Consider the following 17,601-nt stretch of genomic DNA (forward strand, 5'->3'; position numbering starts at 1 on the left):
CAATAACCCTTTTGTTCATTCATACAAGTAAAGTTCAAAAACGCTTATATTTCCTGCGAAGACTAAGAGTGTTTGGAGTTAGACAGGAAGTAATGCTACTCTTTTACCGTGCTGTCGGGAGCATTATCAGATATAGTATTACAGTGTGGTTTGGTCATTTAAAATCGCAAATTACCCTCCTCATCCTGACAGCTTTTAAGGTCATGGGAGTGAAACAGCACCCCTCCCTGCAGACAATCTGAAAAATCCATAATCAAACAGGCAGGAAAAATTCTATCAGATCCTTCCCACATCCTCAACTCTGAATATCAACTTTTTCCTTCTGGCAAAAGTTTTAGGGTTCTCAAATGTAGTTCAAACAGATACAAACATTCCTTTGTTCCACTATCCATTAAAGAAGTCAATGCAAATGTCAAGGATAAATGCCATTTTTACTCTTACAACCAACATGTAATGATTTCTTGGTGGAGGTATGTTATGCAGAGGTTATCCTCAAACCGTGAGCACCTGCAATGCATCACCTTTCATTCAAGACAACAGGAATCAAACCAGCCTATAAACATACACAATGAGGTGTTTTAATTTTTTTTTTCAAAAATACAGCATGGTAGGAGATTTAATCTAAAATTTTGCAGGGATGTTATGACAGTTAACATTGTATAACTTTTACAATAATCATGATCTGTATAATAAGCTTAGAAATTATTTTGGACAATTAGAGGTTATACAGAGCTGAATGTATAAACTTATATATGAGATCTGGCTATGAATATAACACAGATGGTTTGCCTCACTAGGTCCACATCATTCATGGACCACTGTGAATCTCCTTGATCATGTTCAAATTTGTTTCATCTTTTGCCTTTAGATCAGAGGAAAGATTGACATTTAATCTTGTGTTGATTGGAGCTCCATAAACTACCCTATCCCACTGGACACCAAAGGAAGAGATTCCATCAAAATTACAACTTCCAGTGATGTATCTGAGCTCAGCCCCATGATAAACAGGGTAGAAATTGAAAACCGAGCCAGTGGAAGAGCCCACAATGAAGGAACGCCCACTGTTGGTGGAAAAGATTAACTGGTTTATATGAGAGTCACGTCTTCCAGAAACTTGGATAATAGCCTCCTTCTGGTATAGCTGCAACTCCTGCACCTGTCCATTTGGGTAGCCATACACTGGACTCCATCGTTTTCCATATTTTATTTGAATTCTGAAAAAACAATTAGAAGTAGCTCAGTCTTCACGGTGATAGAGGATGTAAGGAATATTTCATTTTACAAATAACATTTTGTAGTAGAAACAAAATCACATAACAATAAAAACAAAGAAAAAAGACCAATCCAATATGCTGCAATAAAAACATAAATATTGCAATGATCTGCAGCCACACTAGTGTGTGTGTGAAAATAAAAATTCCCCACAGACATTTCTATGTATATACATGTTCTATTGTAGGACCTATAGTATGATATTACAGTCCTAAATGTCCAGCCCTTGCATTTTTTCAGCTTCTTGAAATAGATCACAAACCATCATTCAGGTGTCTAGCTGCTTCTACAGTAAATGCAGATAAATTATGTATTATTGTCTCCCCCTGTGTTTGGGATCCCATTTTAATGAAAACCATAAAAGCTCCTGTTTCATTTCCAGGGGTTTCACATATCCACTGTATAACAGTATTCTAAGTGCTTATGGAAACACTGGTTCATACCTCAGGAGAGCTGAGGATACTGCACTGGTTTTGTACAGATGCAGCCATTCAAAATGCGCGGGCGGTACCGCATTATTTTCCGGTACGCTGTCCGCAGTCTACCGCAAGTTACCGGTAAATACCGTGAGTTACCGGTAAATACCGCTAGTTACCGTAAATTCTCCTATAATACGACAAGCAAAATAATAGTATCCGGAATTTCCGCAAGGTGGAGCTAACAAAGCTCAACCTCTCATGTTTGAGCTGTAGCCATCAAAGTCTTTAACGAAGATATTACTAATAGTATTAATAATGAATGACCTTGGACAAGCTGTAAGTGTAAACTCAAAGTATTGCCCTGGTCCACATTCCTTTTTTCATTGACCGTCTTTGTAAAAGTAACACCACAGCATTTCGCAATCACGCATTTGTTTCCAATCATGCAAAGTACAGTAATTTTTGAGAATCGATTCACCATGCCTTTCACATGCTCATAAAAGAGATTGATTTAGGAACATAAACATATTACCGTATGCAAAGTGTACTGTATACAGTATGTATATGTATATTTAATGTCTTAACTGTGCCCGTTTAAGTATTGAATATTCATATGGAATTTTACCACTGAAGGGAAATCTTAGTAGCTGAGCATAAAAAGAATAGGAGCATACTGCAACGTGTGTGAAGGCCATAAACGATATTAATTTTGGAACATAAACATACAGTATATGGCTGGTCTAGGTACTTTAAAGAAAACATAATTAAACTAATAAGAAGCGCGAAACGGTATGCGTTTTAGTTTCGTTTTGTGCTGGGACTCTGCTTTTAACAATGTTGCCGTGGATTGATTAGAGATATCAAGTACATACAAGTCATTTTTTAAATGTTGTCGTTCGTCTTGTAAAAATGTTACAAGTACATCATCTATCAACAATTACACAGGTTCTGTTTCCATATTGCAGATTTTGGTTACGTAATATTATTTTCTAGATTTCACGTTGTGAATATATCATTTGGGCAAACAGAGCCGCAAAGAAGTACATTATGGGTTGTTGTTTTTTTTTTCAGTTTTATCTAGAACAAGCGATGCTTAAACCTTTGTCTGATTCTTGTGAAACTATCCACACGACAGTTACAGTACCTAGGAGTTGACTTCCGTGATGTCACTGATGGGATGTTTCTAAAAATCCATCCTCTGTAAAACGTCTTCTCTAGTTGTCCTGCATATGTATTCGCTAATGAAGCTGTGTGTTCTGAGCCTGGATCTCTACATTTCTGTATGAACCAGCTTAGAGGGCTAAAGACAGCTTGTGTTTAAATTGAGTGTAAGGTCATTTATGCTTCTAAAGTCATGGTCAGCATTTATTATTGTACTGTGCTGTAAACTTGTTCTGTGCCTAGTCACATTATTTTATATTATTTTTATAGCGTTATCAAATCTGGTGGCGCTGTGTGTTAGTTTCCTGACTCCCATGTCACATGGTCTGTGATTGAATCCCATGGAACTATGACTTTATTTTTTAACAAACATTTCTTTGAAAAAATGACCAGCCATATACAGTACTGTATGTTTATGTTCCAAAATTAATATTGTTTATGGCCTTCACACGCGTTACAGTATGCTCCTATTCATCTCTAAATAAACTTCATTTTATATAGCGTTTTAAGCGAATAGGTAATTAGATTGCTCATAAACCTAATCGCTTTTTCTACATAAACACAGCGTGATTGCACTCTGAAAATGCTTTTCCTTTATATTTAGGCTCAGATTTCAACTATAGATCGTATTATTATAAACTTTCTTGGAAAAATGTATTTTATGTAAACCATGTTTGCTATTAATTTATTTAGGGCTAAAATACGTTCATTGTCTTCCAATCGAGTCAAGTTGACATTGGAAGCTTGCCACTCCTGGACTGTTAAACCAACGCATTAGCATGTTAAAGCCATTCCATTGAGGAGCCCAGCTACAAGTTAACACTGTACTTCCTACTTCGAAAATACCTGTGAAACCGGTTTAATTCGTCACAGCCAGCACTCCGGCAGAGAGGGGGTTGTACTCATAAAGTAGAAGCAGGCGAGATTTCCAGCGAAAGACACCTCCCCCCCCCCTCAAAAACCCAGTAAGCAGTAATGCTTTATGTTGAAAATTGAGGTGGATTTTGAGGATGATAAAGAGGATAAACTGGGATGGGAGGAGGGTTTGGTTTTGCATAAGGGGCGGGATTATGATAATGGAGGAATTTGCGAGAGTATAATGGTTTGATATATTTGATTTTGTATTGTGGTCGTTATCTATGATTTTGGTTGGTATTATGTTTATATGGTTGTTTTTGTTGGTTGGTTGTTATTATGGTTATTAATAATACGATCTATAGTTGAAATCTGAGTCTAAATAAAAAGAAAAAGCAAGTGATTAGGTTTATGAGCAATCTAATTACTTATTCGTTTAAAACGCTATATAAAATAAAGTTTATTATTAATTTGCTAGACAGGGCGGTGAACATTATTATGCATAAGACAAAAATAACTAAATCTGTGTACGCAGTAAGGTTTTTACTTCTTAAACTTTTAAAATACACGTTTCGAATAGAAAGAAATCCTTTTCCTGGTACAATACTGTATGTATAGCAAACCAGCACGTCTTTTTTCTCCAATCAGAGGGGTGTCAGATGGTGTCAGCCAATCACCATTCTGAAGCCCTACCATAATCTCTGGTATGGGGAGACCCCAGAATTCTGTCCCATAGTTTAGTCAGATGATAGATACTTTTATTGATCCCGTGAGGGAAATAAAGTAAATCATTTTCATTTTAGGAAATTATTAAACGCTCGGTTAAAAGCAAAGGAGATTGTCTGTTATAGTGGACATAAAAACAAGAGTTCGCTGGCATTATATCCTAGAAGACACAGACCGGCGCCAGACCGGTAAAATGCCTGATGAACTAGGGATTGGACAGTTTCCAAGTGCTTGTACAATCGATGGAAATTTTCAAATAAATGTGCAAAAGACATAAACAAAATAATCATTTATTTCTTTATTATATTGGCTAGCTAATGTCCTCTCTTCGCTAGTTAGTGGCTGTGTTTCTGCGTTGGGTAGCAACGGGTGACTGTACTCAGGCGGAAGATGTAAACAGCTTAATTTTCGTGTTAAATAATTTTTAAAAATTAAAATTCATTCTATACAGCAATCACATATTTGGGTACCGTTTCATAAAACTTTCATGCTTAAAATGTTTAGGGAGAAATGGAAGACTGGTGTGTATCATATTGTTTATGACCTTCAGATGCATTATGCTCCTCTTCTTTTTATGCTCAGCTACTAAAATGTCCCTTTAGTGGTAAAATTCCATATAAATATTCAAAACTAAGCGGATTAAAATGTGCAAAGTAAAGACATTAAATGATTAAATCTTTTCACTACCAACCAATGCACCACGAGTGCCCCTGTCGGTCATTTTGGCCAGCCAATCACTTACCGCGGTGCCCTCCGGTGCCCTGCGGGTAGGTTACTGTACCGCGGGTTTTTACCGCGCATTTACCGCTGCATCTGTATGCATCAACACATATTGATGCTGGGAGTGAAATAGACTGTGAATGATTCAAAGTACGTGTGTCGTTTTTGGTGTATTCCACAGCTCGCTTTGGCCTAGCCTAGTCCATTGTTTGTTTGTGTAGTGTTAGGTATCTGGTACCCCTGGATGAGATATGAGAACTAAGCCAGCATTTCCCATTTCCTTCCTCTGTTGTGAGCATGTCAGGGCTTTGCGCAAGTCTCTTTGCTTTGTTCACTGAGGAGAGCTGCCTCACTAGCTGGTGAGTGTGCACACCTAGCAGACTTGCACGTTAATATAGTCTTCTTTCATCCAGCAGTCTATTACCCAGAACCCCACTTTTACTGTTTTTTTTTTTACTTTTCACTGTTACACAGCATTTTGCTTTAATGGCAAAGATCTGAATGGATGCTATGTATTGATACCATAACCAGCATCAAAACTGCTATGATCAGAACTGCCCATTGCCATTCATTGGAAGGATAGGCAATCCTGTGAATCCAGGAGTGACATTACTCACTTCAGCCCTACTTACCCAGTTATGAAATTGATGTTGCTCCAGACCCTCAGGGAGGTTACATGTCCATATTCATGAGGCCCAGAAGAAGAAAAAGAAATATGTCCAGTAACACCTATAGCACTAGAGTAGGACTGAACTGGAAAGAGAATACAATATATCTTCAGAACAATATAAAAGTTTCATATACTGTATGAGGAAACAATATATTAATGAAAATGGCAATGGGAAATATTTAGACACTTTGAAAAGAATAATTAAACTCGCAAGACATTTGCACAAGCTAACAATTACATAAAAATATAACTATAAGTGAAATAGTGTACTACAACCTAATCAAAGGAACTTTGTATACACAGATGTACAACAATAAATGTGTATTGCATTAGTAAAAGTATCACAACACAAAGCCACGACTGTGAGGGTGTCTGTTGACAGTAGCTGGACGGCCACCTGTGTCCAGAGCACCTGACATTACAGTGCTCTCTACCGGTTAGCAGGTTAGCTGTTTTCCCCATCCTGTTCACACCCGAGTGAATAGGTCCTATTTTCCACCCCCATAGGACACATGGATAGGTGTATATTATTGATTGCAATGTTAGAAAAAGGGAAAAGAAGTGTGAAATTTATTGTACTAGGCCTTTAAGAGTCAACAGTATCAAAAAGGAGGGAGTTCAGCAATAAAAGGATGACCCTAGCAAGGCAATGCTGTGGAGGAGCTGCAAGGAGGCAGAACTGCTGTTAACATGGGACTTTTGGTTCAGTGGTGGTTTTCAGTGCTGGACTTGGAGCTGCAGAGTCCAGTGTACAGAATAAAACACCTTTTAGTTTTATGTGGTGGCACCAGGATTTCTCTTGCAGCAGCGCCCTATTGCTCTAGCTGCACAGGAAAGTTTCCCCAACAGGACCCTGTAACATTGCTATTGGTTTTCTTCTTGTACTTTTCTTCCCATAGAACATGCAACACAGTCTGCCTCCACTGGAGTATTGAAGCACTGGATGCCCTGGATGATGCAAGGCACCTGATCTTGGCATTACTTTGGTGTTTGAGCTCTCCTGCAACAGAATTCCAATTCACAGCCCTGGCTCACAGTGGTAACATCTAAGCTTCAGTAAACCTGTAAACCTGGTTTACAGCCTGTAAAAGTTGTTGAAACCCTTACAAACAAGACCCTAAAGATGCATTTTTTTTTGCCTCTTATAGAGTTCCTCTACAATTGTAGCCACCAACCTCTGCCCTTTATACCCAGAACAAATTTGTAAGTAGTTTAACAATTGCCGAACAAAGTAAGAAATTAAGAAACTTACAAATTAAGTAAGAAAGTAAGAAACTTACAAATTACAAAGTAAGAATTCCATTGTACCAGTACCGGTTACATATGGAAATAAATTTCAAGTTCAAGCCTTGCCCCTAAAATGAATGTCCTTTCCTGTGAGTGGGAAGATTCAAAAACAGCAGATTCACAGCAAACAACTTTTTTGACAAATCAGGTATCAGTGATCAACATTTTCCTATCAGGAAGTTGGAATGACACCTGAATTTCCTCATACTTCCTTACATACAGTACTTGTAGCCCCTGCTCCATAAATGACAGTTTTTTCCATTCATCCTCTGCACACATTCCTGTAGTACATTGTTCGGTCATTTTGGCTGCCGTTTTGTCACTACATCCTCCCACAACCATACACACAATCCCCTGGTGAAAGTTCTATTCGTATCACAAGAATTTACAAATGTGTATGCTAACATGTCTTTTGTTTTCTTCTGCATCCTTGATGGATTGGTAGATGGTGAATTCTTTGGTGTGATGTTTGTATATGGTCTTTGAGGTGAGGATAGGCCCATAGGCCTTCAGCCTCACATTGTAACGTGAATGTGTAAGTAGAATGCTCTCAATAATGCAGCATACAGAGGTGTCTTTTATTGTGCCTAGTATAAAATGCTGGTTCACAGGCCATGTTTTATTTATGTTCACAATATCTGTCTGTTTTTGCTTTCTGTCACCCTTTGAAATTAAGAACCTTATGTGAATTAGCTAAGATTGTGATACAAGACTCAAGAAGAGACAGGCAATAAAGCGATTTAGGTGGCACTGTTTCTCTGGTGATATATAATCCTAAATTGGGTATTTCATTAGCTCTTATCCAACACAGCATATCGTTTGTGATTGACACTTGCCTTATTGCATTGTATTGTATGTAGCAGAAGATTAAATCTTGATGATGAAACTATTTCTATGTATATTACAGGATTTGTACCTGAACAGATGATTCCTGCATCTTCACCATGGTTGCAATTGTGGACTCCAAGTCCATTAGACTGACACGTAATGAGAGATGGTTCACTTCCGCTACATCTTACATCATCCATCCAGATTGGACCAGTGCCTTGTCTGAAATATGCAGAGCCTGGTGTAGACAGAGGAGCCCCACAGCCCAGCTCCCTGCAGACCACCTGAGCATCAGCTGTATCCCAACCATCATCACACACTGTGCCCCACTGGTAGCTGCGCAGGACCTCCACTCTCCCAGAGCAGACATCCATCCCATTGACCAGCCTGACACGCCCGGTTCCTGTTGTTCAGTGACAGAGAAACACGGTTCAGCATGGTCTGATTAACTGAGAGTGAATTAGTTATACTAATAAGCAGTATTCATTACAGCTAAGCATTCTGTTCACCACACCAATTACAGTTCTTAAGTCATGGGAAATAAAATAGAGTTGCCATCCAGTTTAGCAAAATAAACCAAAACTTCCCCTCAATAAGAAGTAGGAATGGGTACAGACCTGTGTGAATGATGCTCAAATTGTATGCATTTGGAAATGAAGTTTTTACTTTCTGCCCCATTGACTTATAGGCAGATGGTAACTTGATTAGGCAGTTTCTGGAAATAGATGAGAATTCCAAATTCCAATTTCCAAATTGAGTTTCCAATGTCTCCTGGCTCTTTTTGTTGTCCAAACCTTTGATATACTCCCACTCCCCTTTAGGTTAATAAAAAAGAGGTTTCTACCTGCACAAATAACTCCTGCATCCTCCTGATGGCCACAGTTATGAGTTCCAAATCCACTTGATGGACACTGTAATAGGGACATCTCATTTCCAGTACAGGCTACGTCATCTAGCCAGATTGTGCCAGTGCCTTGGCCGAAGAATGCAGACATAGGGGCAGCTATGGCAGCCCCACAGTCCAGCTCATTGCAGACGACTTCAGCATTAGTGAAAGTCCAGCCATCATCACACACAGTTCCCCACTGGTTGTTGTTTAACACCTCAACCCTTCCCATGCAGCGATCAGTTCCATTGATCAGCCTAACATTCACACTTCCTGCAATCCAAAACAAATTCAGTTCATTACTATCATTTTCAAGAAGATAAAAAAACATGTTTTTTGCACTCTTTCTACCCGGGAAGCAAGAAAGACATACATACTGTATATAGTATATTGTTACACTTTTTTCACTTTGCATGTGGGAATGTTCCACAAAGGCCCAGGTTAGGCCCCATCTCTATTTGTAGTATTTAGTAAAATATCACAGAAGAAACATTAATGTTAACACAAAGACACACCGTCAATATACAGACCCATTCATTAACCTGAAAATGTTAAGTAACAGTCATACTTTCATGAGCTACAGAAATGGGCATCCAGAGCTGTAATTATTTCCAGGATCCTGGAAACACTACAGCACATGAAAATCTGGATCAAACATTTCTAAAAGTTGATCCATCTCGCTTTGGGAACTCTCATGAAATGCATGGATTTTGGCACCACCTTTAGAACAGTAAATTCTTTTTTTTAGTATGTTGACCAAAATATAAAGACATCTTATGCCAGTATAAAATACTGTGTCCTTCACTTATTTTCAAAAGCAGCCAACGGTGAGCTTACATTTTTGTTCATGAATAACCTTTTCAGAAGCAGGCTGTAAGTATGAGGTAAAGACCAGACTTAGAATATCCTGTATGCTGGCACAACACAGTCTTTAAGAGCTCATGTGTCAAAGATACTTACTTTGATTTCCTGAGACGGCAGTGCTAAAGAGAATACCAAAGACCAAAAAGGCAAGCATTCTGAAAAAGAGAAACAATCATTTTTAAGTTATTGTGGTTTGCTTTTTAAATTAACATTTTGTATGTTTTGTACATATACAAACTCTACACCCATTTTGTGATTTTAGAAATGCATTAACTGTATACACTGTATAAATACATGTATGTGCTTTCAATTTGCATAACACTTATGTATTAAACAGCATTAGCACAAAAGTGGCAAGAGTATTTCATTTTCTAGAAGCACATAAAATTAATGGGTTTAATGGTATCTTTCCAATTGAACTCAGGGAAAATAGATGCTATTCAAGCATCAAAAGTCAAGTACCACAGGAGTACCACACAATATTTCAAAGATCGAAAAATATTCTATATTCTATATATAATCTATATATCTATATTCTGGTATAGTTAGTAAAATTATTAAGTTTGCAGACGATCCCAAATTCAAAAGAATTATATGACATTCAATATAAAATTCAATTCTCGGCAAACAATTGGGAGATGGCATTTATTGCTGACAAGTGCAGGGAGTCTTGTACAAGCTACCTAGCCATACAATCATAACCAATCGTATTATATCTTTCAACAAGTAGTTAAGATGTTCATATCAATTGCAACTGAAAACCAAATTATTTCAATTGGCTGAATGCCTTACTCTCGTTTACAACCTTTCTTATGTTTTATTGCTTCTATAACACTGCTCAGTTCAGGTGCCTGCTCTGCATATCTGATATTGAAATATGTCCTTAATGCTACACATTTAGACTAGATGTAAACTTACTCCAGTATCTTCAAGAGCACAAAATAGGCTTCTATACTGTATGCCTTGAAGATTTCTGAAGAATTCTGAAGATCCTCTAGTAACTGTCTCAATTCAATGCTTGTCCTGTATAATTTGTAAAAGCTCCCGTTGGAATTTAGAGTGGATTGTGAGGTTCTCCTGTTCACAGGTAATGCACTTCATGCAGCCTTCCATTAATTTAAATTATTGCATAATTAAAAATAAGGACCATCTTTTAATATGAGATCTGCTTCTGCAGTATCTGGCTGCACACACTGCCCGATAGATATTTCAGCGGAAGTCACCCAAACCCTTCGGAAACTCAACAGAGCTTGTACTTTATGTATATTTAGTTTCCTTTTGCTTTTTACTATTGTTATGTGCTCCCCAAATGTAAATCATGTTGAGTTCTTTGAAAACTATATAAAACTAAAACTGCATTTTTCTATTATTATACAGCATGTAAAGTACATTCATATCACATGTGCTTTCATCTCAACTAGGAGAACACAATAGGTATTTAAAATTTGAGCTCTTAAATCTCTCTGTTTTGCAGACTTACATGAGCAAAATATCCTTACTCAACAAGGATGATATTGGTCACAGAAATAGTGGACTCAGACTCAAATATATTTTAAAAGAAGACAGTTCACAAGAGGCTTTAATAGGACTAAATGGTATATCCAAAACACAACATTGAGACACAAGAGAGGCAGACAGTTTAGAAGCAAAACGTACAGGTTCCCCAAGGCTGTACTCCAGCCCAGTAGCTGTGAAACAGAAAGAAGCTCACATTATATATTCTTTGCAAATATATTTCCAAACAAATTTATCACCTAGAACTGCAACAAATGCATTGAGTTACAGTTTCATATTAAAAAAAATGCCAATCTGTTATAGCAGTTAGTAACCCCAGCCTCAAATTCTACCATTTCATGGAGGCATAGCTTTCGTGAGAAGTACTGCATATTGGTTTCTGTGTTTTCTTCCAACATATTCAAATAGTGAAATCACCTCCACCTGTGTCCTGTCAACTTTTTCACTAATGACAAGGTAAACACTCAAACAACAGAGATTGAAATAATCAGTCAATGAAGTGTAACAAGGTTATTCATAAATTAAGCTAAAATATTGAATCATTATCCTACATATGTCTTTATTTTCTAAGAACATGCAGTGGTAGATTTATTTTCATACTTATAGTTTTCAACTAAAAAATGTACTATATAATACAAATATAATTAATACAGCTATAACTTTTATATCTCAATATGTGGAAATACATAATCTTAAATGCCTTATCCAAAATATTACTTGTAGTAATATGTGATTTAGAGTTTAGTTTGTGTATTTTTTTCAAGCATTGTTAATATTGTCTTGAATGTATTGCTACTAAAAAAAACTATTCTTTATCTGTTGAAATATCAGCTGAAGATTTCAGAATATACCTGCATAGAAATAACACAAAGAAAATTATAGAGGAAAAATAAACTACATCGTGATACAGGAGACATTCTACCTCCCTAAATTGCATTAATACATAAATTGCCTCACAACATAATATTTAATTATATATCAATATAATTAAAACTACAGTACTATTACATTTTATTATTTATTTTTTTGGGGAAATCTATTGATACTGCAGCCGCCAAAATTGAGAAAAAAAATTATCATGGATTCCTTAAAAACTTAACAAAGATGCAAAGTATTCACTTAATGTTCTGTACTGTAAGTACCTTAAGAATATTTTCACATCAGTATATACTGATACTATTGTATGGCAAAATATTATATAAATTATTTAATAATGATCCTACACTAATAAAAAAAACATTTGTTTATATATGTATAAACAAAGTAGCTTTGAAATGTATTGTGAGGTTTCCAGATCTACAAATTATCTTTTTGAAATATGTAATTCTTTTCCATATGAATATACTTACGTGCTAGTTGTTTGTGAAGGATACAGTGTGCAAATACTGGCTTCTCTTGGTCTTGCCATATTTATCTGTGTGTGGTGAGCAAATAAGCCAATCACTGTTGTTAATTGTCCCAGCTGAATTATTAGTTATCACTTATTTTATGATACACAAAAAATAGCATAAACTTGATAGTGATCTGTGAATTTACAGGTACAATTCGAAATTGTAACAATAAATTATGTGAGTTTTTTTATTGGCTATTAGGGAGCAATCAACAGAACAAAAGCACTTTCTTCAGAAGAGTCTGAAGTACACTATATATGCTTTTATTTTTATTTAAACAAGAATGTATATTAAACCATCAAAATTAACAATAAAAGTAAAACATGAAGTATTGCCTGTTGTTTTCCATAGACACCAAGAAAGGATAACAAGTTAATTTTTGAAGTCCATAGTTTAAATTTCACAGGGTGAGAAAAGCTGTACAGGGTAGTTGCTTTGTGGCTTTGTCTACTGGAGTTTTTCCAAAGAATGGGCAGGGCGTTTGTCAAGTATGATGCTGTTTTTCTCTTCTTCATGTCTGTTTTCCTCATACTTTGAGGTTCTCCTATTCTGTAGCCCATGTGACAATCAACAAAGATTGAAAGACATACTATTTGCCTTGAAGTCTAACAGATACTACACAGAGGTTTCATTAGATTGTGTGAGGGTACTAAACAGAATTGAACTTGCAACAGGGAGACAGATACAGTAAGAACCAAAAGGAGCAAAGGAGGAATGGTCAATGCAGCATAATACCTAATCATCTGCATATAGTCAGTTACTTATTTAGCTCCCACTTGTTAGTGGCCACATTCACAAAAAATGTCGAATACCTCCTGGGGCTGTGAGGACCTGCTTCCAAAAAACGGGTGATTATTCCATCAGGACTGGACATATGCTGTAAACCCTGATCCACCACTGATCCGGTGTTCTGTCATTCAGCTACTGTACCTTCTGTACAAGGTAGTGCTTGACTGGTCTGCTTCCAGAGGACACTCAGCCTGAGTATTTCTCAGTCTGTCTTTAACCCGTTCTGTCTGCCAGCATCCCGTCTATACAGGCTAGTGCTGGAACAGTGGCAAAGAACCAGACTTTCTGCCCTACAGCCCTGTGTGGTATCACAGCCACCCTGCCCTGATCAGCATTGATAGTTGCACTCACCTACAGTCTCAGATCAGCCCTTCTGCTATTGCCTGTCCCATTTGCCTGTCTCCACCAGTCTTTGGACTCCTATCTGCTTTGGCAGTTTCCGTCTGCTCTCATGGCTCTCTGAACCTTCACTGGGATTCCTCAGCTTCTCATCAAGATGTGGCTTTCTCCATCTGCTTGCCATGTCATAATTGTTGACACTGTGTTGTCATTTGAAACACATGCTGGAAATAGACTACTTAATGCATTACTTACAGGGCTATCTACTTAGTTACTAAACAAATTTAAGTATGTCGAAATCTCTGATGTGCAGATGCAAATTTAAAACACTTTGCATCAAAACTCCTGTCTTCCGTAAATTACACTTGTTTAGAGTGCTCTTTTAGGTCCTCTCTCTCAAATGGTCTGCATAAGGCACTGAACATTCCAGTTCCAAGTCACTTGGAGCCTAGTCAAGCTCTCAGTCTGAGATTTGCTGATTCAGGACTCTTTCAAAGACAAGGCTTTAGAAGGACAGTAGTGGATTGTGCATGTTACGACCCCGTGTAGGTCCGCATGTTTTTGTTTTCTTCCACATTTTCAGTTTTCAGGTATTTTGTTTTCCATTGGTTCATCATTTATCTGTTTCTACATTTGTGATGTCATCACCTCATTACTCTCGGCCAATCAGCAACAAGAACTCAAGTTCAAATACCGAAAAAGTTCTGACCTCGAGAGCTCTGGCTCAACTTTCTGCTCATTGCCCGGTTTTTCGCTTGTTTCTCTAGCTTTGGCTTTGCTTTTGCTTGTTTAGTTTTTGTTTGTGTTATTTGCGTTTGTATTACCTTGCTTGTTGCTCCTTGTTCTCATTGTTCCTCATTCCTTGCTTGTGTATCATATATCCACGTACAGTATTATCTATTTTCCACCATTTTGCAATTTACTCACTTGTGTTGTGTTTGTGAACTTGTTGTACACTTGGGGAAAAGGTAATAGGTAAGATCATCAGGTCAGTTTTTGTCTAGACACAATAGGTTAGGGGCAAGTGGCACCTTTGTATTATCTGGTTTTGGGTAGTCAGTGTAGGTGACTTAGGGCGTTTGAAGATGCTGAAGAGCTTTTATTTTGTGTTTTTGTTATGGTTAGTTAGGTCAGATTTCATTATCACTGTATAAGCTAGCGCCATTTTGTTGTGTTATTTTCTTTTCTTTGGCACCGCTCAAATTCCTTTTCCCTGTGTGTCCTGTAAATACGTACCAGTTACTTATTCTGTGAATTCACGTGTAAATATTACTTTTGCACCAGATTTTCGTTTTCATGCTTCCTTTGTTCCCTCAGCAGAAATCCCACCTGCATCACAATCCTTAATGTTACACCCCTTTACCCCAAGACACCTGGGGACGTAACAGTGCGACTATCATCGTGGAACTCACTAATAATATAACTTTGGTTATACTGGTTAAAGGTAGTTTTGATTGTTACTTTATTGTTTTATTGTTATTGTCTGGTTTAGACAACAAAAGGAAAGATTAGGATTATTTTAAATCTTTAATAACACTAAAACCTTAATGTTATACATCTTGCAAGTCTCCAATACGAAACTTTGTCCTTCCGGTGCCTGAAGCATAATGCTGAATTCTTCCTTAGTCAATACATGAGTAAAATTCTCATTTAGTCTCTTATGAAGCCATTTCTCTTTCTTGTAGATGTTTTCCATTTCTGTCCTGGATATACAGTATTTAATCTTTGAGGATTTTTGTGCTGCACATCTCATTTAGATTTACTACTGTATGTTACATCTCTACAGATGGTCTTTTCCATAGAACGTTTTCCAGTGGCCCTGTTCTCTTCCATGTGTTGTGTGGATAGACTGGAATTTGTAATTGTTCTCCTTTGTCCAGGTGATAGAAGGATTCCCGTGAAAATGAATAATTTAATCCTGTTTTTCAATTTCTTGCGAAGTTGTTTAAATATGTTTAGGATAGAAAATGTGCTGCTTACACCAACGACATTCATACCCACATAAACAAAAACTGGGTGTCTGCATCTCTTAGCTAGAAGCCTGCTCTACGGACTATATCAGTCACCTCACCTCCAGGAAGCCAGCAATATTTTCTTGTCTCTGGGTTACTGGTCCCTTCCGACATCCGTGTCAGAATGCTGAGCCATATCCGACCCTGTGAGCGGTGCTTTTTTGTCCTGCCACAGGTTTTTCTTTTTCTCTGGGCTTTTTTTTCAGTTCTTCTACTCTAATCGCGGGATGCTACCCCTGACTTCCGTGTCTATGAGCAGGTCCTTCTGTGTTATCCCGTCCCGACATACACTTTCAAATACCTGGCTTTCCTCGGGTTGTCTCTCCTGGCATCCGTGATTGAATGTTGAGCTGGCTTTCCTATTCTCATTGCTGGATATCACTCCGAGCATCCGTGTCTGTGAGCGGGTTTTGTGCCTGGCTCTCCTCGGGTTGTTCATTCCGATATCAGTGATAGAATGTTGAACGTGTTTTGCCCAGTTTGCGGTATTTTTCCCGGGTTTTTGTCTTTTTAATTTTGTCTTTTGCTTGGTGTTTTGATTTTTCACTTCCTGGTTTCCCCTTCTGTTTGATTCCCCTGTTCCCTGTGTCTCAGAACTTTTGGTTCCTATCTGTTTTTTGTAGTTTGTCACCCTGGTCTCCCAGGTTTATGTTTGTTGTTGTTTGTGCTTGTGTACTTCTATTTTTTTTGTTTTAAGTCTCAGGAGCCCTACCTGACCCCCCTTTCCTCTACCCAATAAAGGTTTATACCCTGGAGGAAGGGGCAGCTCTCAGCCGTGGACTCCCGGAGGTTTCCTTTCAGTTAAATGAGGTTTTTCCTCCCCCCAGTGCTGTGCAGCTCACTTATTTGTATGGGCATCAGGAGCCGCCCATGTCACTTCTCTGCTTCTTCTCTGTCCTGTCTCTAGTTTCTTGTGCTTTGCTCTCCTTCTGCTGTCTCTCTCTGGGGCTATATATTTCTGATTCACTTATTCTGCTTGGCTCAGCATTGACGTTCGGATGTCCTAACACCCACCTAGCACCAGGTGGCCACTCCGTCCGTGGCCTGAGGGCATAGGTTTCTATATGGCACTCCAGAACTCCCCGTTCTGTCGCTTCGCATAGGGTCTTTTTTGTTCTCCTGTCATTCCACGGTCCGTCCCTTCCAACATCCATGACACTACAATCTGGGAAAAAATATTGCAGTGTACGGGCTAGCTACACCAGACTCTGTAACATCTTCTTCCCACAGGCTGTCAGGCTCCTCAACACCCTGGAATCTATTTGGACTTGCCCCAATTCCAGAAACGATATTTCGCTCCACTGTATACTTGTATATGGCTTGAATGACCATGTCGTATATGGCTGGTTATTAATCTTTTGAGATAACCTAGTGAAAATGAATGTAATGACAGTTGCCACACATTTTAACACAACATACATGTAGTACTTTGTATCTGTCTTTTGTCTTTTACACAATCATATTGCTGTTCTTTCCCATGTTCCTGCCAAACTCATCCTATGGTTTTTCAATGGATCAAGATGAAGTAATAAAGGTGCCAACATACAGTTTTCAAACATTAGGGTGTGTGTTTGTCATTGTTGAACAAGATATACCCAGACCTCCTTGTTTTCACTTTCATGTTGAACTTTTAACCCAGCATGGCATTGTGATAATATCTTCCTTGTTTTCAGTAACAGAACACTTGCTTGACTGTTATCTAGATCCTAATAAATATATTGAACGATGGAGGAAAAACTGAGTAATTCAAAACACTTATTAAGCTCAGTAAACAGTTATCAAATCAGATAGATAAATGGAGGGAGATTTGGAAATCAAAAGTGGATCAAGACTGTACTTTCATTTTTGAACTTATCTCAAATACCAT

At 37.8% G+C, this 17,601-nt stretch overlaps 1 protein-coding gene across 1 annotated transcript; it reads right to left on the bottom strand.

Annotated features, from left to right (window-relative positions):
• Positions 1–556: 556 nt before the first annotated feature.
• On the bottom strand, positions 557–12,634 carry LOC148647075 (scavenger receptor cysteine-rich domain-containing protein DMBT1-like). The gene is made up of 6 exons (XM_088608664.1): positions 12,553–12,634; positions 9,785–9,843; positions 8,783–9,097; positions 8,027–8,341; positions 5,786–5,906; positions 557–1,214 (listed from the first exon to the last, which is right to left on the bottom strand). Exons 1-6 carry the CDS (start codon positions 12,609–12,611, stop codon positions 809–811), a joined length of 1,275 nt encoding a protein of 424 aa, XP_088464790.1. The 5' UTR covers positions 12,612–12,634; the 3' UTR covers positions 557–808.
• Between the last annotated feature and the right edge of the window lie 4,967 nt (positions 12,635–17,601).

This window comes from Lepisosteus platostomus, chromosome 16 (assembly GCF_059453375.1).
Source record: "Lepisosteus platostomus isolate fLepPlt1 chromosome 16, fLepPlt1.hap1, whole genome shotgun sequence".
Classification (NCBI taxonomy): Eukaryota; Metazoa; Chordata; class Actinopteri; order Semionotiformes; family Lepisosteidae; genus Lepisosteus; species Lepisosteus platostomus.

Bases quoted from the DNA above. Each gene is read 5' to 3' on its own strand.
- LOC148647075 (XM_088608664.1), bottom strand. From the start codon at position 12,611: ATGGCAAGACCAAGAGAAGCCAGTATTTGCACACTGTATCCTTCACAA. The intron at 9,844-12,552 runs GTAAGTATATTC...TCTCTTTTTCAG, and splicing joins CCTTCACAAACAACTAGCAC to AATGCTTGCCTTTTTGGTCT. The intron at 1,215-5,785 runs GTAAGTAGGGCT...TTGTTTTTTCAG, and splicing joins AACATCAATTTCATAACTGG to AATTCAAATAAAATATGGAA.